Raw genomic sequence first — 25,861 nt, forward strand, 5'->3', positions numbered from 1 at the left:
GTTTCTATCCTTGCAGGGTACAACTGTGGAGTATATACAAGAGGTAGGACAGCACAGAATGGGTGTGATGGGATTGTGCAGGTTTGGTGGACAGGTGAGCACCTCAGCTAACCTCTCAAACCTTAAGCGATGCACCAAGACAGGGACAGGAGTCTGTGGTCATCTCACCTGTTGTTGGACTCCAACTCCCAATAGCCCCCAGCCAGCATGACCAATGGTCAGTAATGAACAATATCTGAGGAGTCAAAGTTTGCTACTCCTGTTCTAGATAAGGGACCGGGAGGGGGGAGTGCATTGAAATAAAATATGCTATAGTTGCCAGATTTTTTTTCAATGAATCCAGGGACACTTCTTTTTCCTTTTTTTGAAGCTGAGTAGCAACGGAGTCAGTAGTGCGGATGGTGAGGCAAAAGACCCTGGGCCCAAGCACACATGCATATTGTATGTAAAGGTGAAAAGCCCTTCATTTGCACCCTGTGAAACATAATTGCGCAGAGTTTTTTAAAAACTGGGCAACAGCCGTCCGCCTGCAACTCCCAAACCTCCACTGATCAGTCAAAGGAGGCAGGAGATCTGTACCACTGCACGTCCCCGGTTTCCCTTCAGCAGTGGCAGTGGTAGTGGTAGTCAGCAGCCCGGAGCCAGCCTGGTAGCGCAGTTGGCTCTGGCTGGCTTCAGGAGCTGCTCGCTGCCCGCTGCCGTGGCACCCGCCAGTTTGCCTCCTGGAAGTCCCCGTATGATGTGTCTTGTGCATAACACATCATATGGGGACTTCTGGTGAGGAAAAATGGCAGGCGTCATGGCAGCGAGCAGCAAGCAGCTCCTGAAGCCAGCCAGAGCCAACTGCGCTACCAGGCTGGCTCCGGGCTGCTGAGGCTGCTGCTGCCACATTTCCCGGGGACAGACTTGCAAATCGGGGGACATTCCGGGGACAAAATTTGTCCGGGGACAGATTTGCAAATCCGGGGACCGTCCCTGGGAACCGGGGAAGCCTGGTAACCCTAAAATATGCAATGAAGCCCATCAACCTTTCCAGAGATCTGTGTGGCTTGGTGCAAATAGGAAGCATAATATTGGAGGCCAGTGAGTTGGATGTATGCTGCTGGCCCTTCTGGAACTAGTTATGTCTCTTTTGGGGAAGAGAAGCCCACTGCCACCTAGAAGAGGCAGGATCGTGCTTGTATTTTGAAATGCATTTTTACTTGAAACGTACATTTGATAATTTTTTTTGAGCCAATAACTCTTTGGCAAGCATAAAAGACTGTGGATAACTAAATTCCCATCCTTGTGTTAGTCCAAGAAGTACAGATTAGGTCACTTTGTACTGAAATATGAAAAAAAATGTAATTCTTCAAGCACTGAGGGAGATGTAAATAGTAAAATGATCTTCCTCTTTCATAATTTCATAATGTTGATTTGCCAGGACATACTTACCATTGTGTTGATTCATCTAACATAATGCCATACAATGACTTGCTTGTGTTTTAAGGTTATTTATTGCTTTATTATCTGATCCTGACTTGTAGCTGGTTTTGTTTACTTATTGGTGCATCTGGTCCTGAAACCTTTGGACAGAGGCTGGGTTAACAATATGTTAATAAATGATGTGAAGATAGCCACTAAGTTTGAAGGGCTTTGAGCAAAAGTTACACAAATCTGCTGCTCCAGAGAAGCAGACATGGAGCAATGGATTCAAGCTACAAGAAAGAAGATTCCACCTAAACATTAGGAAGAACTTCCTGACAGTAAGAGCTGTTCGACAGTGGAACTTGCTGCCAAGGACTGTGGTGGAGTCTCCTTCTTTGGAGGTCTTTAAGCGGAGGCTTGACAGCCATTTGTCAGGAATGCTTTGATGGTGTTTCCTGCTTGGCAGGGGGTTGGACTGGATGGCCCTTGTGGTCTCTTCCAACTATGATTCTATGAAATCTCAGGGAAGCCAAGTTCATCGACAGAGGAGGTGGTGGACCCTGCAGTCCTCCGTCTGTTGTAGGGCAGGCTACAATGCTCATCACCCCATACCATTTGCCATACTGGCTGGGGCTGATGGGAGTTTGGGGTCCAGCAATATCTGGAGGGTATTGAATATCTGAAGAAGTGTGCATGCACACGAAAGCTCATACCAATGACAAACTTAGTTCGTCTCTAATGTGCTACTGGAAGAAATTTTTTTTTTAAAAAAATTAAATTTTGTTTGAAGGGTACCAGGTTCCCCACCCCTGCTCTGCAGACATGGCAGATAACAAGAGCCTCATTGGACAAGGGCAAAAACCATAATAGGAAAGGCTACTTAGCACTGGATTGTGAGCATCTGGATCTTGCAGCGTTCGGTGGCATATAGGTAGCCACCTATCAATAAAAATGGCACAAGGAAGGGTTCCTGGATCGCCTGGGGTTTGGACTTGATTCATTTTGAGGTCTCTTGCGACTCTCTGATTCCATGACTCAAACGTTGCAGTTTTTACATAGCCCCAAAATTGAAGCTGTTACAATCCTTTTTCAAGTGCCATGCCAAATGCTGGGATCAGGAACAGACAAATACATGCTTGTTTGTTTATTTCAGCCAACATGAGGGATCTCTCCAAAGTGGACATGGAGGAAGGCTCCCATGGTATTAATATTTTAAAAAAAGCCAAAGAAGGAAAGACTTTAGAACCGCCTTCAGGAAAGCCTGAACTGGGAGGAATTATTCCAACCCTTTCTTGCATAGTGCATCCCACTTTCAGTATGTATTCACACTGTTTCCTCCTGAGCATTACACAAAGTCTGATTTTCCGGTGGGTGTCAGGACAGTGAGGTTTCCCCGGGCATCCTGGTCCAGCTCAATAGCTTCAAACAAAGATTTGAAGTTTCCAGCACCGAATCCCTAAAGCCACAGGAAAGAGAGAAATGTGTAACTAGTGCAAGCACTTTCTTCCTGATAGCCACATCAGCAACACTGTTATTATTCCATCTGTCTTTTGAATAAGGGTTGTCAGGGTCAGGCCTGTAGACAGCTACTTGAAACTTGGAAGGCGCAGAGTTAAGTCCCTTGTTCAAAGTAGGCTAATGCCAAATTCCAGAGCAGTAAACTCGGAAATCGGGAAGGTCAGAGGCAAATATCTAGCCAAAGTGAGGCAGGTAGTCTGTTTTCAAGGGGCAGGAGGTGAGGTTAGTAGCAATGAACTGATCAGACAGAGAAGACAATAATTATTTGCATAGTCAGCCAAGCCACTACGGGTTGCTCAGATCATCTGGCCTGCAAGCCGCATTACTCTCTGACCAGGCAACCTTCGGCCCTCCAGATGTTTTGGACTACAATTCCCACCATCCCTGACCACTGGTCCTGTTAGCTAGAGATCATGGGAGTTGTAGGCCAAAACGTCTGGAGGGCCGAAGGTTGCCTATGCTTGCCCTCTGACCATTAGCTGCAGCATAGTAAAATCTGGCCAACAGCTCATTCTAGTGGTTGCATCTGGATTATCGAAGTTGAGTCCCTTTTGTGCCTTAAAAAGGTGATCATTTCCCAACTTTTATCATGCAAGTTTTTTTGTTTAAACCTGAGTAGGTTAGAGCAGAAAGCCACCTTCACACCAATCTGTGAGAGTTGATTTGGTTCCACTGAGGTTGGGGTGAGCCCCGGCTGGCCAACAAACCTGGTGATTGTAGCGCTGGATGACCTCGAGGAAGACAGTCGGTCTGTCCTGAACAGGCTTTGTGAAGATCTGAAGCAGGTATCCCTTCTCATCAAAGTCAACTAGGATTTTGAGTTCCTTTAGAGCAGAAGCAAATGAAAGGGCAATGATAGAAGTTGCCCAGGGAATGGGTGAGATGTTTAATAATAATAATAATAATAATAATAATAATAATACCCCGCCCATTTGGCTGGGTTTCCCCAGCTGCTCTGGGCAGCTTCCAACAAAATATTAAAAATACAATAAAATATCAGACATTAAAAACTTCCCTAAACAGGACTGCCTTCAGATGTCTTATAAAAGACAGATAGTTGTTTATTCCCTTGACATCTGATGGGAGGGTATTCCACAGGGCGGGTGCCACAACCGAGAAGGCCCTCTGCCTGCTTCCCTGTAACCTCATTTCTCACAGTGAGGGAACTGCCAGAAGGCCCTCGGAGGAGGACCTCAGTGAACAATGCAGGTGGAGACACTCCTTCAGGTATACAGTGCCAAGGCTGTTTAGGGCTTTAAAAGTCAGCACCAACACTTTGAATTGTGCTCGGAAACGTACTGGGAGCCAATGTATGGTAGATCTCTCAGGACTGGTGTTATGTGGTCCTGGCGGCCACTCCCAGTCACCAGTCTAGCTGCTGCATTCTGGATTAGTTGCAGTTTCCGGGTCCCCTTCAAAGGTAGCCCCACATAGAGCGCATTGTAGTAGTCCAAGCGGGAGATAACTAGAGCATGCACCACTCTGGCAAGATAGTCTGCGGGCAGGTAGGGTCTCAGCCTGTGTACCAGATGGAGCTGGTAGACAGCTGTCCTGGACACAGAATTGACCTGCATCTCCATGGACAGCTGTGAGTCCAAAATGACTCCCAGGCTGCGCACCTGGTCCTTCAGGGGCACAGTTACCCCATTCAGGACCAGGATGGGCAAGGATCGAGGAGACAGGTGGTCGGTTTCACTTATCCAAGCAGCCTGTCCACATCCTCAAAGGTAACAGATAGGAACTGATCCCATGCAACTTGACTAGACAGGACTCTAGCACTCTCCCACCCTGGCCCTGCTCCCATTGTAGAGTCTACCTCTTTCCGAATCTGAGTGACTTCATCTACAAAAAAACCTTTGCAAAATCATTGCAGGAGATCTTGGGATCCCCGATGGTAGAGGTGGTTCTGTTAGATTGTGAACCACCTGAAAGAGTCTCCTGCTGCTGTTTTATGCAGATGCAATAGAGGCGGTGAAGAAGGTCCTCTTCGCTGTCACTATTGCCACTTGGTAGCTCGACGTTGAGCTCTAACCCGTGACCGGTCCGATGCAGAATGAGTTTTCCACCACCAGCGCTCTAGCCATCTCAGCGATTGCTTCATCGCCCTCAGCCCTGTCCAGGCTCCATGCAATCAGAGAGGGCTCATCGGAGCCAGACAATCAATAGCCCTGGTTATCGCCCAGTGGGGTCACCACCTAGCGGTCGTAAAAGACAATTGAACTTTGGAACATGGAATATACAGACTTTGTCAGATAACACAGACGGCGAGCGTTCTGAACGCAGAACTACCATCATTGCAAGAGAGCTGTGACGTTTTAAAATAGATATTACAGCGCTTCAACAGACTCAAAGAGCAGGCGAGGGACAACTGAAGTAAGAAAAAGGAGGCTACACATTCTTCTGGAAAGGTCTATCTGAACAAGAACATCGAATACATGGGGTAGGCTTCGCTATCAAAAACGACCTTGTGAAGCTCCTGTCAGAAGTCCCTACAGGCATTAATGAGTGACTCTCAACCCTTCAAATAAAGCTCTCCAAAAATTAACAGGCTACTATTATAAGCGCTCATGCACCAACACTGGATGCCGATGAAGACATTAAAGAAAAATTTTACTCTCAGCTGGATATCAGAGACCTATCAGAGACCTAAGGAAGATAAAGTTACCCTCCTGGGTGATTTTAATGCAAGAGTTGGGCGAGATTTTGATCTGTGGCCTGAGACTATTGGGAAAGAAAGAGTTGGCAACAGCAACCAGAGCAGAATCTTACTTTTGACGATATGTGCAGCGCACAACCTTGTTATCACCAACACACTATTTCGACAGAAAAATAAATTTAAAACTTCATGGAGGCATCCTCGATCAAACCACTTGCATCTCTTAGACTATGTTATTGTCCGTGCTAAAGATTGCCGTGATGTGCTCCTTACCAGAGCTATGACGAGCGACGGTGACTGCTGGACAGATCACCGACTAATGCGCTCCACGATAAGTATCAAGATTATACTGTACCTCAACGCAGGCTTCAAGGAAGGAAACCAAGGCGCAAAATGAACACTCAAGCCCTTCAAGATCCCTTTAAGCGGGATAGCTTCCAAACGACTCTTAAGAACCATCTGCTTTCAGAATTCCCTGATAACATTGAGGAACACTGGACCAAGCTAAAAACATCCATTACTGCAGCCTGTGAACAAACTACAGTATTGGATACCAAACCAAGAAACACCAGAACTGGTTTGATGAGAATGACAGTGAGATTGAACACATGATTGACAAGAAAAGGAAGGCCTTTCATATGGCAAAGAGATAGAAACTGTGCCACTAAGAAAAAAACCTATGCCAACGCTAAGGCTGAAGTTCAAAGAACCAGAGAACTAAAAAACACCTAGAGGATTAAAAAAAAAGCTCAAGAGATCCAGCACTTAGCCGATACTCATGATCCACAGAGTTTCTTTAAAGCCACAAAGACCATCTATGGGCCAATAAATCATGGCATATGCTCCCTATGCTCAGCAGACGGTGTCACACTTCTAAAAGATAAAGAACCTATTGCACTGTGCTGGAAAGAACATTACCAACATCTCCTTAACCACAACTCCCCCGTAGCTGCTGAGGTCCTCTCACAAATTCCGCAAAAACAAGTTAGAGATGAGTTTGCAATATCTCCAAATCTGGGAGAGTTGTGTACAGCTATTAACCAAAAGAAAAACAACAAAGCCAGCGGACCTGATGGGATAACTGCCGAAATCTTCAAAGTGGGCGCAATTGAACTTACACAACAACTTCACAAGCTCATCAAAAAAACTGGGAAAGAGAAGAAATCCCAGCAGACTTTAGGGATGCCAAAATTATCAATCCCTTTAAAAAAGGTGACAGAACTGATTGTGGAAACTATTGAGGCATCTCTCTATTAGCTGCGGCCGGCAAAATTCTTGCAAGGATCTTAGCAAACCGTCCTGTAACAATATCCGAGGTGACCCTTCCTGAATCCCAAAATGGTTTTTGGCCTTCTAGGGGGACAGTGGACATGATTTTCACTGCTCAACAGCTTCAAGAAAAATGCAGAGAGCAAAACCAACTCCTGTATATGGCATTTATTGACCTGACTAAGGCTTTTGACACTGTAAATCGTAATGCCCTGTGGACTGTCCTTCTGAAAATTGGCTGCCCAGATAAATTTGTAAACATCATTTGGCTCCTCCATGATAATATGACAGCAACAATCACAGATAACAATGGCTCTCAAAGTGAACCATTCACAGTGGGATCAGGTGTTAAACAGGGTTGTGTTATTGCCCCAACTCTATTCATTATTTTCATTGCCATGATCCTACACTTTGTCGACGAGAAACTCCCCACCGCAGTAGAAATCATATATCAAACAGATGGAAAGCTCTTCAATCAGAACAGGCTGAAAATAAAAGGAAAGGTTACCATAACTTCCGTCATAGAGCTTCAGTATGCTGATGACGTAGTGTGTGCACGCTCAGAGGATGACCTCCAAATGATCCTAAATATCTTTGCAGAAGTTTACGAAAAGCTTGGCCTATCACTCAACTTCCAAAAAACCAAAGTGCTGCACCAACAAGTACAGTGGTGCCTCGCTTAACGAATGCCCTGCTTAACGAAAGGTTTTTTCTAGCTGAGGTTGCCTTGCTAGACGAATTCGTTTTACGAAAAATTCGTCTAGCGAATCGCGGTTTCCCATAGGAATGCATCAAAATTCAATTAATGCATTCCTATGGGCAAAAAAAAATTCCAAAAAAAATTCAATGCATTCCTATGGGATTCGCTAGACGAATTTTTCGTTATAAGAAAAGACCCGTGGAACGAATTAAATTCGTCTAGCAAGGCACCACTGTACAAAATAACCCCTCTGCAGTGCCACAAATCCAACTCAGTGGTGTAACGTTGGAAAATGTTGATCACTTCCAGAAGGGTCAACACTGAAGCCGAAATCCAGCATCGCCTGAGCTCTGCAAGTGCGGCTTTCTCCCAATTGAAGTGCAGTGTGTTTGAGGACCGGGACATTCACAGGGAAACCAAAGTGCTTGTTTACAAAGCTATTGTACTACCAACCTTACTATATGCTTGTGAAACACAGACCACTTATAAACACCATCTCCAACTCCTCAAAAGATTCCATCAATGGTGTCTCCAAAATTTTTTACACTGTCCCTCAGACCTTGTGGGGGGCCGGACTATATTTTGGAAAAAAAAATGAACGAATTCCTATGCTCCACAAATAACCCAGAGATGCATTTTAAATAAAAGCACACATTCTACTAATGTAAAAACATCAGGCAGGCCCAACAAATAACCCAGAGATGCATTTTAAATAAAAGGACACAGTCTACTCATGTAAAAACATGCGATTCCCGGACCATCCACAGGCCGGATTTAGAAGGCGATTGGGCCGCATCCAGCCCCCGGGTCTTAGTTTAGGGACCCCTGGTGTAGTGGAAGAAGCAAAGATCACCAGTGTTGAAGCAATGATTCTTCAACATCAACTTCGTTGGACTGGTCATGTTGTGCGGATGCCTGATGATCGTCTTCCAAAGCAACTGCTCTATTCCGAATGTAGTATAAACACCGACAACTGGGAAACACTGGCCTGCAAGTGCTCCAGTTGGAGAACAGCCTTTACCAAAGGTGTAATGGGCTTTGAAGAAACTCGATCTCAGGACGCAAGGGAGAAACGTGCTAAGAGGAAAGCACGCTTGGCAAATTCGCACCATGATCAACTCCCACCCGGAAACCAATGTCCCCACTGTGGAAGGACGTGCGGATCCAGAATTGGCCTCCCCAGTCACTTACAGACCCATTGTTAAAATTGTGTTTATGGAATACAATCTTACTTGGCTACGAGTGATCGCAGAAGAAGAAGAAGAAGAAGAAGAAGAAGAAGAAGAAGAAGAAGAAGAAGAAGAAGAAGAAGAAGAAGAAGAAGAAGAAGAAGAAGAAGAAGAGCCCTGGTTAACTCCGCATTCCAGAGGGCCACCAGGGAATCAGCTGAAAGGCCATCAACATGGGATAAAACATCCCCTAGTACTCTCTGGAAAACATTTGGATCCATTAAGTGGCAGAGTTGGACCATCTGAATCAGTTCCACCTCCCTGCAAAAGGGAAGGGGCGCAGAGAAGTCCAGTTGCACCAGGAAGTGATGCCCTCAAAGCTGGGGTGGGGTTAACCTGTGGCCCTCCAGATGTTGCTGGACTCCACTTCACATCTCCCTCCAGCATTGGGCCATGCTGGCTGGGGTTGGTGAGAGCTTGGAGTCCAAGGGCCTTGGGAGGGGGTCACAGGATAGCCAGTCCCACCTTAAAGGTTGGTGGTCTTGCACATCACAGTAGAACTGCCACAACCACCTCCTTGCTGTGAAATTCATCAAGATGAGCAGCTGCTAAAGTAATGGCTTGCATTTCTATCCAAGGTCCTCCAAGGGGAGTACCTGGTTCTTGACCTTTCTGTTCTGCTCCCACCACAACTTGGAGCTAGTGGTTATTTCAAGGTCACCCACTGAGCTTCACAGCTGAGTAGGGATTTGACCTCATACCTCGCCAGTCTGCAAGAACATAAGAAAACCCTGTTTCATCAGGCCAGTGGCCCATCTAGTTCAGCCTCCTGTTCTCACAGTGGCCAACCAGATGCCTATGGGAAACCAGCAAGCAGGATCTGAGCACAATAACACTCTCCCCTCCTGTGGTTTCCAGCAACTGGCATTCAGAAACATTACTGCCTAGAGGCGGAGCAGAGCCCCCATGGCTAGTAGCCACTGAATTTGTCCCATCCTCTTTTAAAGCCACCCAAGTTGATGGCCATCACTGCCTCCTGCGGCAGCAAGTTCCATAGTTTAACGGTGCACTGCATGACGAAGTCCCAGTCTAGACCAACCCTCTGGACACTAAGCCAAACTGCAAGATGTAGGGTAGCCCTGGTAGCCAACTCACCTCCAGTTTATCAATGTTCTCCTTCACCTTGATCTTGGCTGATTTCAAATTCTCCCTAAGTTTTTGGTAGTAGGTGGGGGGCACTGTCAGGAATTCCGTGCCACGTTCTTTCAGGTTTGTGACCTGCAACCCAAAAAATGTACACAGCAATGACACAGGCCGCATTCCTAAAGGTGGCCACTTATTGGTAGGTGGATCAGGGAATACGCTGTCTTACTGAAGCGATAATATCTGAGGTATTCAGAGCGATGTGTTGGACTCCAGGGCCCCCATAATAGTCCACGTATTCCTGCAGAGCGGAAAAGCACACAGTGAGCACAGGAAGGCACCATGTGAGTGGTGAACCGCCAGCAACAACGTCACAAAACACCTGGCCAAGACCAGGACCTGGGAGACCAGAGTTCAAATCCCAACTCAGCCCTGAAGCTCACTGTGCGACCTCAGCTTAGCCTGCCTCACAAGGCTGTTGTGGGGAATAAGTGAGAAGAGGGAGAACTATGTAGACCACTTTGAGCTTGAGGGGAGGAGAGAAAAATATGTCATTGTGGGTAATAGCCTTTAACAGCCTTCATCTCCTGCCTCACCCTCTTGTAATCCTAGGCTGAAATCCTAGACACACTTACTTGGGAGTATGTTCCATGGATCTCGGTGGATCTTATTTCTGAGCAGAAGTGTGCTGGATTGGATTGTGATTAGCACTTGTCTCATTGCATCCAAACACGAGAGGAATAGAAACAGGGTTTACCCTTGGGGGGGGGGGAACAGACTGTGTGCTCTCACTGCTGTTTTGATGTATCTCTACATGATCATCACTAATGACAGCTGCTCCAGTCAGATTCTTTTGTTTTTTCACAGTACAGGAAAATCTTACCGTATTGTTGAATTAAAAATAAAATAAAATCACACACACACACAGACACAGCCCTCATCTTAAAATCACAGGGCAGTTTACAGCATAAAAATACAAGATGAGAACACAAAATACCTAACAAAACATAATCAAACCAATCACCCCTCCCATAAACACATTTAAAAGGCTATAGAAGAAAAAGAGTTTGGATTTGATATCCTACTTTATCACTTCCCTAAGGAGTCTCAAAGCGGTTAACAATCTCCTTTCCCTTCCTCCCCCACAACAGACACCCTGTGAGGTGAGTGAGGCTGAGAGACTTCAGAGAAGTGTGACTAGCCCAAGGTCACCCAGCAGCTGCATGTGGAGGAGCGGGGAAGCGAACCCGGTTTACCAGATTTCGAGTCTACCACTCTTAACCACTACACCACACTGGCTATAGAATGTCAATCAGCCAAAGACCCGGTTATCGAGAAATGTTTCCACCTTGCACCAGGGATGAAGCATTCCACAAAGTCAACGCTCCTTGCTTAAAAGGAAATCCACACCGCAACACAGTTTCAACCTCCTTAGAGGAAGGATGCAATAGGCAAATGCATTGGGATGGGCAGGGCTTGTACTGAAGAGGCCAAATAACTCAGGTCACAACATGTGCCCACAGAGACCTTCCTGGGTGTGTGTGTCAAAGGGTCCCCCTCCCCCAATGAAATGAGTCTTGAGGTATTCCACTGCAGCCCTCTCTCTCTCTCTCTCTCTCTGTTGCACCCTGCATGCCAAGTGCCCAGAGCCCCCAAAGGGGGCAGCTGTACCTGGTAGCACACAATTGGAATTGCAGGTGGCTATGCCTTCCCAGGCACCAAGCACCCTGAGGCTCAGAGATGGAACCACCACCACCCAGGTTGGCCCCTGGAGGATGGTGAAAGGCTTCCTGTTTGGCCAGGGACTTTCCACAGTCCTGGTGTGTCTCTGCCTGTTCCTCTGCCCTGGCTCGAGGCTCAACTCTGGCCACTCAGCCCTGACCCAAAGGACCCGGAGAGTCTCAGCTTTCACCTGGATCTGAGACTTCTTCTTCCCCATTGCAGGCTCATTGATGGGCATTTTAATGGTCTCTTCATAATTGGCCATCACAATGGACCGGAGGGCACTGTACTCTGTGTGCAGCTGCTTGTCGTCCACAGACCAGAAACGGTGAAAGAGGAGGTTTCTCTGGTACCTGCGGATGTGCAAGAAGCACCATATGTCAGAATGAGAGGGTTTTAGCCACAATTATATTCTTAGAGAATATCCTGGGTCGAGTCTAGATGCATTCACAAACCTTCTTTTGAAGAATTAAAAAGTTGCAACAAGGAGATGCAGCAAGGTAGCAAGAGCTACCTGAGCAGCTTCCTGCTCTGGCATCCATCTGTTTCTTTTGTGAAGAGCCCATAGCTCAAGTGTAGAGCACCTGCTTTTGCATGCACCTTCAACCCCTGATATGTCCAGGCAGAGCGTCACTGCCAGCCAGGGTTGCACAGTACCAAGCCAGGTGGATGGGCCAATGGTCTAACTCTGTTGAAAGCAGTTTCTATCTAATTCAATCTTTTATTCAGAACCATGAGGACTAGAGACCTCCTTTGTTTTTAGGGGAGGCACCACACACACTTTGCTTACAAAGACCCCAGGTTAAATCCCTAGTATCATCAGATATGGCTGGGGAAGACTCCCGTCTAATCCCCCGGAGAGCCATGGCCAGCTACTGCACAGAGGGAGACTGACCGATGGTCTACAGAGGCTGTTGATCTTCCTTCCAGAGTTGCAGCTCTGGGTCTATGGAACCGTGGCTGGAATGCAGGCTGCTTGCTTGGAAGCTCAAAGAAGGAAAGGAGAGGGGATCTGCTCTGCGGATGTTTATAATTGCATTTGCCTTGGAAATTCCATTTAAAAATCAGCTAATGGGAGGGGGAGCAGGGGAGGTGTCGATCTCCAGGCTGCTAAGTGAGATCACATCAAAAGTCCATCTAGTCCACTCTTCTCCAAACCTCCAGATGTTTTGGACTGCAACTCCCATCAAGCCCCGGGCAGCACAGCTGTCCAACATAATGGTCCCACCAGCAGTTAACCAGGTTATTCTGGGAAGTCCTCACGCAGGACAGGAAGCCAACAACTGCTTCCCCCCAGCAGCTGGCATTCAGAGGAATACAGTGGATGGACCTGGAGATCAATGTTAGCCATCATAGCTATTGCCCTTTGATATCCCCGCTGATAAAGCCGCAGTCGAGGCCCAGCTGCCCACATCCTCTGGGCCACGTTCCCTTGAGCAGAGCCAAGCAGAGGGTCAGCTCCCCTTCCTTCCCACCCACCCCCCACATGCTGAGTTGGTGGGTATGCAAAGCCCCAGGAGAGGAGAGCAGGGCCGAAATGAGGCTTTCTGTCCCCTGGATCAAAGACCCAGTTAGGGACCCCACCTCCTGGATGATACGTATTTACGTATCATGTTGTAAAGGCTTCCCATAATAGATGTCCTAAAATCAGTTCCTCTGAATCAGGGATTTAGATTGATCAGGCCCACACCATCCAGGGTCCCCATGGCTGCTCTAAATGTCCTGTGTTGTCATCGAGGAAGTTTCATGTTCTAGAAGGAAAGCAAGTTGATTTCAAAAGCAATCTTTACCATTCTGCCACGGAGACCATCTCCTGGTCAGGCTGGTTCCCCACTATGTGGTCAATGAAGTTCAGTTTCCCAGGTGGCCTGAGAAAGAAAAGGCAGGTGAGGTCAGGGGTTTTTACCTCCGTGGTGTTTTTTGTGGGGTGGTGGGTACTTCTCATGCAGACAACTTGGCCTCAAATCCTCCCACCCCCCATTAACTCTTTCCAGAGAAAAACGTATAGGCAAGAGAAGCCTGTTGCCAAAGGCCCATTTGAAGGATCTCAAAAACCCATTTGCAAATTAAGCTCTTGTCCACCTTTCAGGGATTAATCTCCCTTTACACAAAGGGTGCCGTGACCATGGGTTCCTCATAAGCCAGTGTGGTGTCGTGCTAGAGTGTCAGCATAGAATCTGGGAGTCCAGCAACTTGGTCATGAAGTTCCCTGGGTGGCCTTGGGCCAGTCAAATCCCCTCAGCCTAGCCTACCTCACAGGGTGGTTGTGAGGATTAAATGAGCAGCAGAGAGAACAAGGGATGCCACCTTGAACTCCTTAGAGAGAGAAAAAGTGGGGTGTGAATGCAATCAATCAATCAATCAATCAGATCAGACATCAAACTCCCTCTGATGAAAGTCACCAAAGGTTCTTTGAACATGATTTTTGTTTCAATTCAGCTGTATGCTTAAGCTTGTCTGAAGGACAACCTCCAGTGGGGTCACTGTGCTAATCTGTGTGCAGGGGTGGGGAGAAGAGAAAGAAAAGATTATTTTTATCTAAAAGTGTAATGTGGGAATGACACTCAGAAATGGCCAGGACTAGTTCCTTGCTGGTTAAACAATCTCAGTGGCAAATCTAAGTGTGTGGATTGGCACCCAGTCTAAAATGAGACTCAGATCTTTCACGCTAGAATTCAAGCAGAGCAGTAAGGGCTGGGTACTTACAGTCTTTTCAACAGTGGGTCCTTGAAGATGGGTGGCTCAAACCCAGGCAGGAAAAGCCCCTTGTAGCCCCTCTTTTCTATCAGGGTGTGTGTGGTGTCTCCATACTAGATGGAGGAGGAGGTAAGTGCAAAGCTTTAACATCACTCTAGTGAGCTGAGGGGGCCCCCCACCGCCAAAACCTGTTTTATTGATTTTTGACAACTCTCAACTACAGGTGTTTTTAATGACTTTCTTTTGACCCCAAGTGCTCAGGAAAATCTGTCAAAATCTTTCTACAATTTCTACTTTTAGTTAGGTAATTTTATTTATTTACTTGATGGGAAGGGCAGCTGCTTCCTTGCTCTCCCCTTCCCATAGCTGCCAAGTCTCCCGTATTCCCCGGGAAATCCCCATTTTTCCAGCTGTTCCTAGCTGAAAAAATTGGGGTTTTTTTGTTTTCCCCCGGTTTATTCTGGCGCAGTGGCCATTTTGGAACTGGGCGGAGCATGCTCAGAAGCGACTTTTGATGCTGCTCTGCCCAGTTCCAAAATGGCTGCAGTGCGACTTCTGGCACAGCGGCCATTTTGGAACTGGGCAAAGCAGCATCAAAAGTCACTTCTGAGCATGCTCCACCCAGTTCCAAAATGGCGACAGCGCTACTTCCGGTCTGATACTTCCGGCCCGATCCCTTATTTCTCCGACAGCAACTTGGCAGGTATGCCCCTCCCCTCCCCTCTACAGCATGTGCAAAAACTGCTCTTGGTCTTGTCTGCTCCTTTTACCAGAGCCTGTCTTCGCATGCAGGGGAACAGTTTTTAGGAGACTGTGATTCCCCTCACAGGCCTACAATTCCCAGAAATCCCTGGGAAGAGGGAGGGATTGTTTAATTGTCGAGTTGAGAACTGTAGTTCTGTGAGGGGAATAGGCACCTCCAAAACAGCTATTCAACACCCTTAAACTACAGTTCCCATGATGCTTTTGTAAATGGGGGGGGGAGAAGCATGGACTGATTAAAGTGCCATGATACTGTTTTAAATGTATACAGCAAACAGGGCCTCTGACTCTATACGTTAACCACTACCTTTGGATGAATGCATAGCTTCTTCTTGAGGCTGAAGAAGCCTAGAAATTTCTCTCAGTCTCCAGTTCAGAAACATGAGGCTAATAAGATAGGTTTGTTTTAAGGGTTTCTGATAAAATAAAAAACAAAGTGCCTAGAAAACATACTATATAAATCCTATTTATTCATTTATTAATCACAGTTGTAGAGTTTAGTCCAACCCCCTGCAATGCATCCCCGACAGATGACAGAGTCCACCACCTTCCAAGGGAGTCGGTTCCACTGTCTAACAACAACTGCCTATTAGTATTATCGCTTCCTGAGTCACTAAGCTGTCCAAATGCAGTTTATAGGTGAAAGCCCTCACGTTCTTACCGTCTGAACGACTGCAAATTTCACCTTCCCGTATTTGTCTTCCTCTATCCAGGGTTCTTTAACAATCAGAGCTCCACGCTCTCTAGCTTTCTGAGTGGGGAAAATAAAAATAGCACTTACTAGATGAAGCAAGGCGAAAGGCTAGCAAGCCTCTCGAGTCACACAGAGACCCTCTTCAGCAGAGGTTCACCTGCACGATGAAATCGCAGTCCTCCACTTCAAAGGCAACATCTTTGACACCATCCCCGTGCTTCACTAAGTGTGCTCCCATTTCTGCATAATGAGAGAGAGAAAAAGAGGAAACATCAAGACAATTTAATGGAGGAGAAGTTTGTCAGCTGCTATTGACCACGAAAGATGAAACCTCCATAGTCAGGGGCAGTGTACCTCAGAACATTGAATGACAGCTGTGCCTTAGTCAGGCTCAGCAAATTAACTCTGCTAGTGAATTAACCGCATTGTCCTTTAAGAACAAAGGAGACTCCATCTCTCCCCTGAGACAAGGAGAAGCCTGCATTTGAAATCCTGCCAAGGAGCTGCATATAACCCTGGTAAAAACTCCAGCTGAGGAACTGGCAGATGTGGTGACCCTGAATCCAGCCATCAAGGCCCATCAGAGAACACAGAAAGAAAAAAGGAGGGAGAAGCCCACAGCCACCATGCCAGGCTGCTCCAGGGCAGGGCCGTCTTTAGCAGATGTGGCGCCGGGGTGCAAATTCTGGCCAGTGCCCCCAAATTACCACGGATAGTGGGGGTGGGGTGGGGTGAAACTGCGCACTGCCAGCCATTGGGGGGGTGCAACTCTCCCACATGCCCACAGAGGCTTGGGAGGGAAGCTGTGTGCCTGCCAGCCATATGGTTGGCGGGTCACAGCTGGCAGGCGTGCAGGGAAATGGGAGGCCGCCGGCAAAGCTGCGCAGCTCCCCCGTTTTCTGGGGCGCCCCTGAGAGGCCAGTGCCCTGGCATGATGCACCACTAAGCCCTATGGGAAAGACAGCTCTGCTTGAGGTCTTCCAGAGGCGTCTGGTTGGCCATGAAGAGAAACTGGGGGCTGGACAGGGTATCCCTTTGGCTGGACCAGTCCTTATGATATTAAAGCACCACTCAACAATATATTTGGGGGACTGAGCCACTCCAAGGTCAATGGGCAAAGTCGAAGCCTTTCGTTGCGGGCACCCACAACCTTTGGTGCGAGAGGGCGCCTGTGGCACCGCTGATGGGTTGTGAAGAACATGGAAACATGAGAAGAGCTTAGCCACAGGATCAGGCCAATAGCTCCTCTAGTCCAGCATCCTGTTCTCACAATGGCCAACCAAGATGCCTACAGGAAGCCTGAAAGCAGGACGTGAGCACAGCAGACGATTCCCCGTTTGGGATTCCCAGCAAAGGTGTGCTGCCTTCAACAGTGGAGGGAGGACAAAGCCACTGTGGCTAAGAACCACCATGCAGTCCCCCTCCATGGAGCAAAAGTAGCCAACACTACCGGCAGGAACAGAGGCGCCAAGTTGCGCCCAACACTGCCGGGGAGGGGGGGGCATCGCACATGCGTGACATCACACATACACCCCGCACACACACCCAGTCATGCCAACTCGGCCTGCCATCCCCTGCTCCCCCACCCTAGCTTTTTATGCGGCCTCTTCCTTGCCGAGGTGCTTTGGTGTCTTCCGGGAAGGGGCCCGGGCGATTCTCAAAAGGACATGCCAGGGTGAAGGTGCTTTGCCTTGCCACACCCCTGGCAGAGACCATCAGAGAGCTTTCAGTGCGCAGGGTCACTGGATTTTGAGGGGGCCCAACCCACCCCTTGGAAATTTGGGCAGAGCCCTCGGCCACCCAGCTCCCACAAATGGCGTACCTGGGCTGGAAACAACAAAATGAACTATGTAACACTGGGATATAAACGTAACTTGAAGCACAGTAAAATAAACCAGTCAATTGCATTGAAAGAGACCCTGGAAGGGCAATGAGCCTCACCCCCCCCCCCAATGCTCAGAGCAGAATCTGCAATGCAGGACACAAGTCCTGCAGCGCCCCCTTACAAATGGCTGCCCAGCCTCTGCTTAAATAGTGCTGCGGAGGGGAGTCTGCCACCTCCCCCCTGTGGTAGGCATTCCCACTGTCCAGGAGCAGTTGCTTTTAGGAACTTTCTCTGTATGTCTGGCCAAAATCTGCCCCTCCCTGCCATTCCTGGTCCTTGGTTCAAGCCCTGCCCTCTGGAGAAACAGAGAAAAAGTGTACTTCACCTTTCATGCAACAATCCATCTGATATTTGAAGGCCACTTTCATGTCTCCCCTTAAACTTCTCTCCTCCAGGCTAAAGCATAGCCAGCCATTTAATGCATTCCTAACGAGAGTACAGAACCCTCCGCATCCTGTTCGCCCTGCTCCAGACATGTGTGGAGCCAACCCCTGTCTCAAAATGTGACACCCACAGCTGGACACAGAACTCCCAGGATTTCAAAAGGAACTCGTTTGGTAAGAAAAGTTACAACAGGACCAACTCTTGTTCAATTACCTTGATTTCCAGGGTTGAGAGCCGAGGAGAAGATAAATATGATCTGTTGGTAATCAGAATAATAATCAGAATGACTACAAGCATTCATTTTCTTTATGACAAGGTTAAGTGATGAGTTAAAGGCTGAAATGCTGACACTGGCATTCATTTAAAATGTTGATATCCAAGATCATTGAGACAACCAACAGGAAGCTAAAATCAGGAGTATTCCATAACATCTGGAGGGCACCAGGTTGGCAAAAGGCTGGCTTAGAGAGTTGGTCTCTCATTGCTAGACCCAAAACAGTCGTGGGTCCCCCTCCCCTATTCACAATACTGTTACACTCCAGCCCAACTCTCCAAGGCAGCGTTTCTCAACCGCTGTTCCGCGGCACACTAGTGTGCCGTGAGACGCTGGCTGGTGTGCCGTGACGTGCGGTGACGAGAAGGGCGATTTGCATTGTCACGTGCCTGGCGGCTGCCAATAGCCAAAGCTAACCCGCCGGAAAGGAAGCCAGCCGGGTCACGACGCGGAGCGAGCGCAGCTCTCAACAGCCACCACCACGGGAGGGTGGTTTTAGACAAACTTAAAGAAGCTGGCTGGATGAGCTCAACCTGAAACTTGCTGAGCAAAGGATTGTGCTGGCAGAGAAATCAGCGGCTTGTGAAGCCTTATTACAGGAGATTGCAACCAACACAGCAATTGGCAAGTGTTTCTTACAGTCATAATTATATAGTCAATATAGGGCGGCACAGAGTTAAATTTTTTAACTTTTTTAATGGTGGTGTGCCTCGTGATTTTTTTCATGGAACAAGTGTGCCTTGGCCCAAAAAAGGTTGAGAAACACTGCTCCAAGGGATAAGAGTTCCAGGTTCAGTTTCCTTGGAGTGAGGGTCTTTAGGATATATGGTTTATCCCAGCCCCTGCCAACCTAGCAGTTCGAAAGCACGTCAAAATGCAAGTAGATAAATAGGAACCGCTCCAGCGGGAAGGTAAATGGCGTTTCCGTGTGCTGCTCTGGTTTGCCAGAAGCGGCTTTGTCATGCTGGCCACATGACCTGGAAGCTATACGCCGGCTCCCTCGGCCAATAATGCGAGATGAGCGCGCAACCCCAGAGTCGGTCACGACTGGACCTAATGGTCAGGGGTCCCTTTACCTTTACCTATAACCTGAGCATAGGATGAAGGGGCTCACAGCAGGAACACCCCAGGAGATCTTATCCTTTGAGTCACAGCTTGGATTTAGCACAGAGCAAGCATGTGCCTGTTTCCAGCTTTCCAGCCTGCCCTCTGCCCAGCAGCATCTATTGTTCCCTTCCCTTGGCAGCTAGGCAGGGGGGAGAGGGAGACCCACTCATTTGCCCAGAGGGCAATATCACTTAGTTGTAGCCCTTGCAGCTCAGCTTATCCCTTTGGCATAAGGATCATGGTGCTAGTTGTCAGCTACAACTGTTGCCGGCCCCAGACAAAGGGACTGGTTTTGCAAGCTTGCTCTCACACCTTCTACCTCCACAGGAAATTTTCTTTTCTTAAAAAAGGTCAGCAATTTGTCTCCGGATTTTCACTTCTTGCAATATGGCAACCCTAGACCTACATCAATGCAGTTTTCTCTCATCCTTACCTTGTCCTGTTTGACCACATGGGACACCACCTCTCGGCTTCCCGTCTCCAGACCTTTGTAGGCCAGTTCCTCAAACCCCATTTTGTTGCAATAAAATGAAGCAGCCTTTAGAATACACGGGCAAAAAAAAAAAAGGAAAATGGCTTTTTAAAAAAGCATGTTAGCAGTAAGTCTCCAGACACATATTAAGACTATGGGCCATAATCAGCAAAAATTGTTGCAATGGTAGCTCTCCCCACCCCCATCCCCCCGCAATCTTAGGCCATCTTCAAATCCACTCTGCAGGGAGGGGAAACCCCCAGATCAGGTGGGGGGCACAGAGGGGAGGTCGTTTTGTTGCACAAGGAGAAATCCTTGCGCTGTGCAATGAACTGGTGGTCAGTGCAACATTGAGTACAGCGTTACCTGTTTATCCTACTGGTGTGATGTTTTAAATCTTGGCATGACACTTGGCAAGAACCAATGTGACATAATGGTCAGAATATTGGATCTGGACTAAGGTTCAAATCCCCACTCTGCCCCTCAGCCTTGCCTAGGAGGCTAAAAGCCCTTAGGGAGCTGCCTCACCCATTTCCCCTTTCTGCGCCACATCATTCCAGACTGCAAGCCTGAGGACAGATCCTGGCTTCTTCTTTTGGTATTGCTTAAATAAACTACTCTGGGAGCATCTTCCATTGAATTAGAGCTTGCAAATGACATCATTCAGAAACAAAATGGGGTGGGTGGGGGACATCACTTTCAGGAGGAAAGGTGAGGTAGATGGGGCTCATCAACCTGGGAAGGTAGCCCGTCTGTTGTTGTTTAGTCGTTTAGTCGTGTCCGACTCTTCGTGACCCCATGGACCATAGCACGCCAGGCACTCCTGTCTTTCACTGCCTCCTGCAGTTTGGTCAAACTCATGTTCATAGCTTCGAGAACACTGTCCAACCATCTTGTCCTCTGTCGTCCCCTTCTCCTTGTGCCCTCCATCTTTCCCAACATCAGGGTCTTTTCCAGGGAGTCTTCTCTTCTCATGAGGTGGCCAAAGTATTGGAGCCTCAGCTTCACGATCTGTCCTTCCAGTGAGCACTCAGGGCTGATTTCCTTCAGAATGGATAGGTTTGATCTTCTTGCAGTCCATGGGACTCTCGAGTTGTCTAGGAGAAGCAAAACTGATCCAAAACCTCTGCTGCCTGGATATCTTTGCGAGAAGAAAAGGCTTAGGGGTAACCCCTCCACAAATGTGGAGTGGATTTCCTAAGCCTAAGGCATTTGGATGACATCTTGTACGACTCTTCCTGGCAACTCCTGCCGCCAAGCATATTGCTTTCCTTTCCTTTGGACCACATCAGCGAGGTTAATGTTGTCTGGGCAGCCCAGGACCTCCAGACACACTGCCTTGTCTTATGCCGCAGGGAAGCCACTTCGGTGCTTCTAGCACAGTAGTTTGACTTCACCCCAGGAGGTGCACTCCATTGTCTCTCGAGACAGATTAATACCAACAACCACATTTAGGGGTGAGGATTGGCTGCAGCAGCACTGTGGTCCTTGTAGAACAGGCATCCCCAAACTGTGGCCCTCCAGATGTTTTGGCCTACAACTCCCGTGATCCGTAGCTAACAGGACCAGTGGTCAGGGATGATGGGAATTGCAGTCCAATCCAAAACATCTGGAGGGCCAAAGTTTGTTGTAGAATGATATGCAGCAGCAAACAAACCAGGGAGGTGTGGAAGCACAGGGGGCTACAGTACAGTGGTACCGCTACTTACGAATAACTCTACTTACGAATGTTTCTACTTACGAACGGAGCTCCGTCCGCCATCTTGGATGCAGTTTAGATAGGATTTTTTCTACTTACGAATTTTTAGATAGGGTTGCTTCGACTTACGAATTTTTTCTCCCAATGCTTTCCTATGGGATTTGACTTACAATTTTTTTCGACTTACGAATGTGCGTTCAGAATGCATTAAATTCGTAAGTAGAGGTACCACTGTACACAATTCAGAATGGAGAAATGTGGGCATTCAGCCAGGGTGCAGGTGAGCCCTCTGTGCAATGTGTGTGTTTGACTCAGCCCCTCCCTAATCCCGCCAACTGGCCTCCAAGCAAAGACTCTGCCTCCCCTCTCCCCTCTCTGTTGCATCAGGCTAGTCCAAAGGCCATTCCAGCTCCACATTCCTCGGAGTGCAACATCCCATCTGCGTAGCACATCCCCCAGAGCCAACAAGGGACAAGCCATTAATTGAATGCAGCTTGCCCAGGAAATCTGCCCCACTCCCACCCCGCCTTTCAGATGGGTCTCCACCCCGTCTCCAGCACCCAATAGCGCAACAGCCTGAAGCACACCCCCTCCACAGCCCTCCGTGTTGCAAACAAATGCAGGAAGAGATTTGCAGCTGGATCAGGCCAAAGGGGGCCCATGCGGTCCAGCACACTGTTCTCGCAGAGGCCAACCAGATGCCCCAGTGAGGTGCCTGGGAACGGGACAAGGGTGCAACAGTAGCAAAGCCAGCAACATTAAGAGGAAGTAATCTGTCAAGTCTGGCTTCCCCCTCTTTCTCATTTTTCCAGCCTTTTGTTCCGTTTGCCACATCTCATATGTGAGCTTTTCTTTTAAAGTCCTCATTGAATCCTGCCACATTTCAGGAGGCCCTTCTCCAGATGTAAACCTTTTTGCAAGCAATTTGACCCCATACAATGCATGTCTGTACATGGTTTTCACATAACACTTGCATTCTTATAACACATTCCCCAAATGTACACATTTTGTATACACCACAAAATTCAGAGAAATGAACATTTCAAAGGGTTGCCGCATTCCAGTAAGCATCTTGTTTGGGGCACTGTGAATCAGGTAAGTCTGCTCTGAAATCCAAGCCAAACTGGTGTATTCTATCATCCTTTCTCAAGAATCAACCCTCTCCCCACCCCCCACCCTCCGTAGACCTTCCTGGTTTTATCAGCACACTCACCTGCTTTGCATTACCAACCCAAAACGTCAAGGAATGGAAGTGAAGGAACCGGCCTCTTTCGGGCTGAATGGGAGAAAAGGTAGCTGGTTATTATGTGACCCACTCAGAAGTAAGAGCAGCCCAGTATCCCCAACACAGGCAGGCAGTAGCGTAGCATAGGGTGCCAGCACCCGGGTCTGTGCAGAGGTGGGGGTGGGAGAGAGTGAAACGGACAGAGTACACATGTGGATTCAACTGCCTAAGAGCACCCGCATCCCCCAGCAGATTGCAGCTATAGTGAGAAGAAAATATGAGTTCTTGCATTGTCCATAGAGGTAACTTCCCGATTTGCAAGGAGAAGCCATTTTCAACAGAGCCCAGATGTTGAAATTTTGCACCCTTAAGCATTTTGTACCTGGGGCAACCCCCCCCTGTGCCCCCACATGCTGTGCCACTGCAGGCAGGATCATTCACCAAAGCCATCTCAACAGAGTCAGGTGAGGCAGGATCGGAACTCAGATGATAGAGGCAAATATCCTTTAATGTTTTTGCTGGGATAAAAACTAACAGTTACCCTCTGAGGGGGGAAATGAGGTTTACTTGGAAGTAGGTCCTATTGGGTTCAATTGAACTCACCTAGTAGCTTAGGATCGTAGCCTTTGGCAAATGGACCAGGCACACACCATAATTAACAAATGTACCACTTTTTCTTAATAGATTGAGAACATAAGGCACCAACTAGCCAAAATTAACCACCCTCTCATTTTAATGGGGCTGAAAAATTGCTGAATGTTGGCTGAACTGTGCCTTCATGGTGTTGTTTTTTTAGCTGAGTCTATGAGATAATTCACTTCTGCTTTAAGAATTGAATACAAAACTATTGCATCTTGTAGAATGTAACTTTTGTACGATGCTCTCAGGTTTATTGGGCATTTGCCAAATGTACAGCCCAGTTCTTCTATGCAACAATAGAATATTCATTTCAAAAAGGCTTTTGCAGTGGTCCTTCTTGCCAGCTTATGCCCTAAGAAATAATGCCATTGACACCATAGACCATATTTGGGGTGGGGTGGGCGCATGGATATTATACTGCATTGTGATCTTACCTTCAGCCCTTTATCCAGGTAAGTCGTCTAGTGGTCAAGGATCAAAACAGAATAAAACAGAGACATTAATTTTGCAAAAAAAAGTTACTCCAGAAGTTTAAAAGAACCCACCTCAAAACTAACACTCTATGCAAGTCATGAGAGTTTTAAAGACACATCAAACACCACCACCAATACTAGAGGGATGAAACCAGAATAAAATATAAACCCATGTCTAACTGTCCACACAAATTAGGTGTTCACAGCATATTCACTCACTCCAAGAAATTGCTTGGAGTGAACAAAGTTTTCATGCACTGATTTAGATGTTTGCAGGACAGTCGAAATGTGAACAACTAGGAAGTGTTTGCAAATTTCACATGGTCAAAAGCATCTTTTGTTATCCTTCAGAGTGACAGCAACAATATACACACACACATATATAATTTGATTAAGAGCTATGAAGCCTCACCATTTTTTCTTCGCTGTGGCAGTAAAGCGATGTCACCAAGAGAGCAAGAGAGACAGAGAGAGAGAGAGGAGAGAGAGAGAAACGGGAGAGGGGCAGTAGCCGAAGCTTTTGATGAAGCAAACACGGTAGGATGAGCTCCTCCCTCACTCCTCCTACTCCAGATGGAAATTTTAAACACTTTAACCCCAAATATATGCCAGATTTCTCGCGAGCATTATCTGCAACACAAGAGAAAAGGCAGGGGGAAGTGATTCCAAAGTCAGTGTGTGGGTCAAAACGCAAGGTTTTCATGCCGCTGCAGTTCTGGGACTGGACTACGGGGGTCTGTGCCCATGACCCTGCTGTCCAGGGGGCACCCAAAAGATGCCAGGGAGGCAGCATGGCACTCTAGGGTGCAAAGCGTTGCACTGGCAGCCAAGGCTTCTGTCACCCCATGTTTTCATTTAAAGCATTTCTCCTCCTGCAAAGCGACTAGACTTCACAAGGCAGAGTGAAGCGACTGCCTCAGGTGGCAGGAGCTGAAGGGCAGAGAGCAGTGAGTCTGCGTGAGCTCCAGAGTCTGCTCTGTGCCACCCCCACCCCACCCCCGGGAGTTTGCTGCCCTGAGGTGTGATGGAGGACGTGGTCGCTTTGCCAGCGTTGTAAGCTTTTTGCGCATGTAACAGTGGACGCACCATGACATTCTTCATCTTGGGCAGCAAAATATCTTGAGCAGGTCTTGGCAGGCAGTCAGATGCAGCAGGGCTGGGGTGTCTGTGAAGCCAAGATGCCCCCCCCCCGTCAGAAGGCAGCTTGCAGACCCCCCAAGTTTCCAGGGACAGTCCAGGATTTACAGAAGCCACCCCGGTTTCTGATCTGATCCCAGAATAGCCCACTTTTCCTTAGGATGACCTTATTTTCATCAGATAAATGTTGGAGTGTATTGAGTCATCTGAAGGCAGCCCTGTATAAGAAAGCTTTAAAAAAATGTTTAATGTATTAAAGTTATTACAGTGGTACCTCCGGTTACAAATTTAATTCATTACGGAGGTCCGTTCTTAACCCAAAACCATTCTTAACATGAGGCGCACTTTCGCTAATGGGGCCTCCTGCTGCTGCCACACCGCCGCCGTGTAACTTCCGCTCACATCCCGGGCAAAGTGCACAACAAGGAGCATCTACTTCTGGGTTAGCGGAGCTCGTTACCCGAAGCATTTGTAAGGAGGACGGTACATAACCCGAGATTTCACCGTATTACTATTAGTAGTACAGTCATACCTTGATTTTCAAACAGCTTAGTTAATGAACAACTCAGAACTCAAATGTCGCAAACCCGGAAGTAAGTGTTCCGGTTTGCAAACTTTGCCTTTGAAACCGAACGTCCGGCGCAGCTTCCGTGGCTTCCAATTGGCTGCAGGTGCCTTTGGAAGACGAATGTTTTGGAAGATGAACGGAACGCATTCTGTTTGAAAACCAAGGTACGACTGCAGTAGTACGGTAGCAGTAGGATTATTGGGGGTTTTTTGAGGGGGAAAAGGTGCCGGTATTCACCCTGCCCCCACTGCTTCTACCGCC

The 25,861-nt window shown here is 47.7% G+C and overlaps 1 protein-coding gene across 1 annotated transcript; it reads right to left on the reverse strand.

Annotated features, from left to right (window-relative positions):
- Positions 1-1,915: 1,915 nt before the first annotated feature.
- Positions 1,916-24,505, reverse strand: HPD (4-hydroxyphenylpyruvate dioxygenase). The gene is made up of 14 exons (XM_035098918.2): positions 24,308-24,505; positions 23,857-23,883; positions 22,772-22,834; positions 19,821-19,925; positions 18,220-18,262; positions 15,895-15,977; positions 15,705-15,794; positions 14,291-14,394; positions 13,375-13,452; positions 11,775-11,937; positions 10,092-10,163; positions 9,875-9,997; positions 3,633-3,749; positions 1,916-2,863 (listed from the first exon to the last, which is right to left on the reverse strand). The coding sequence occupies exons 1-14, from the start codon at positions 24,308-24,310 to the stop codon at positions 2,753-2,755; spliced, it is 1,182 nt and encodes a 393-aa protein (XP_034954809.1). The 5' UTR covers positions 24,311-24,505; the 3' UTR covers positions 1,916-2,752.
- Positions 24,506-25,861: the final 1,356 nt, after the last annotated feature.

This window comes from Zootoca vivipara, chromosome 17 (assembly GCF_963506605.1).
Source record: "Zootoca vivipara chromosome 17, rZooViv1.1, whole genome shotgun sequence".
NCBI lineage: Eukaryota > Metazoa > Chordata > Lepidosauria > Squamata > Lacertidae > Zootoca > Zootoca vivipara.

What these genes read in the sequence shown, in the direction of transcription:
- HPD (XM_035098918.2), bottom strand. An exon ending in ACCTGGATAAAGGGCTGAAG is followed by an intron (nt 22,835 to 23,856) that starts GTAAGATCACAA and finishes TCTCCCATTCAG; the next exon opens with CCCGAAAGAGGCCGGTTCCT. An exon ending in ATGTGGTCAAACAGGACAAG is followed by an intron (nt 18,263 to 19,820) that starts GTAAGGATGAGA and finishes GATTACCAACAG; the next exon opens with ATCATATTTATCTTCTCCTC.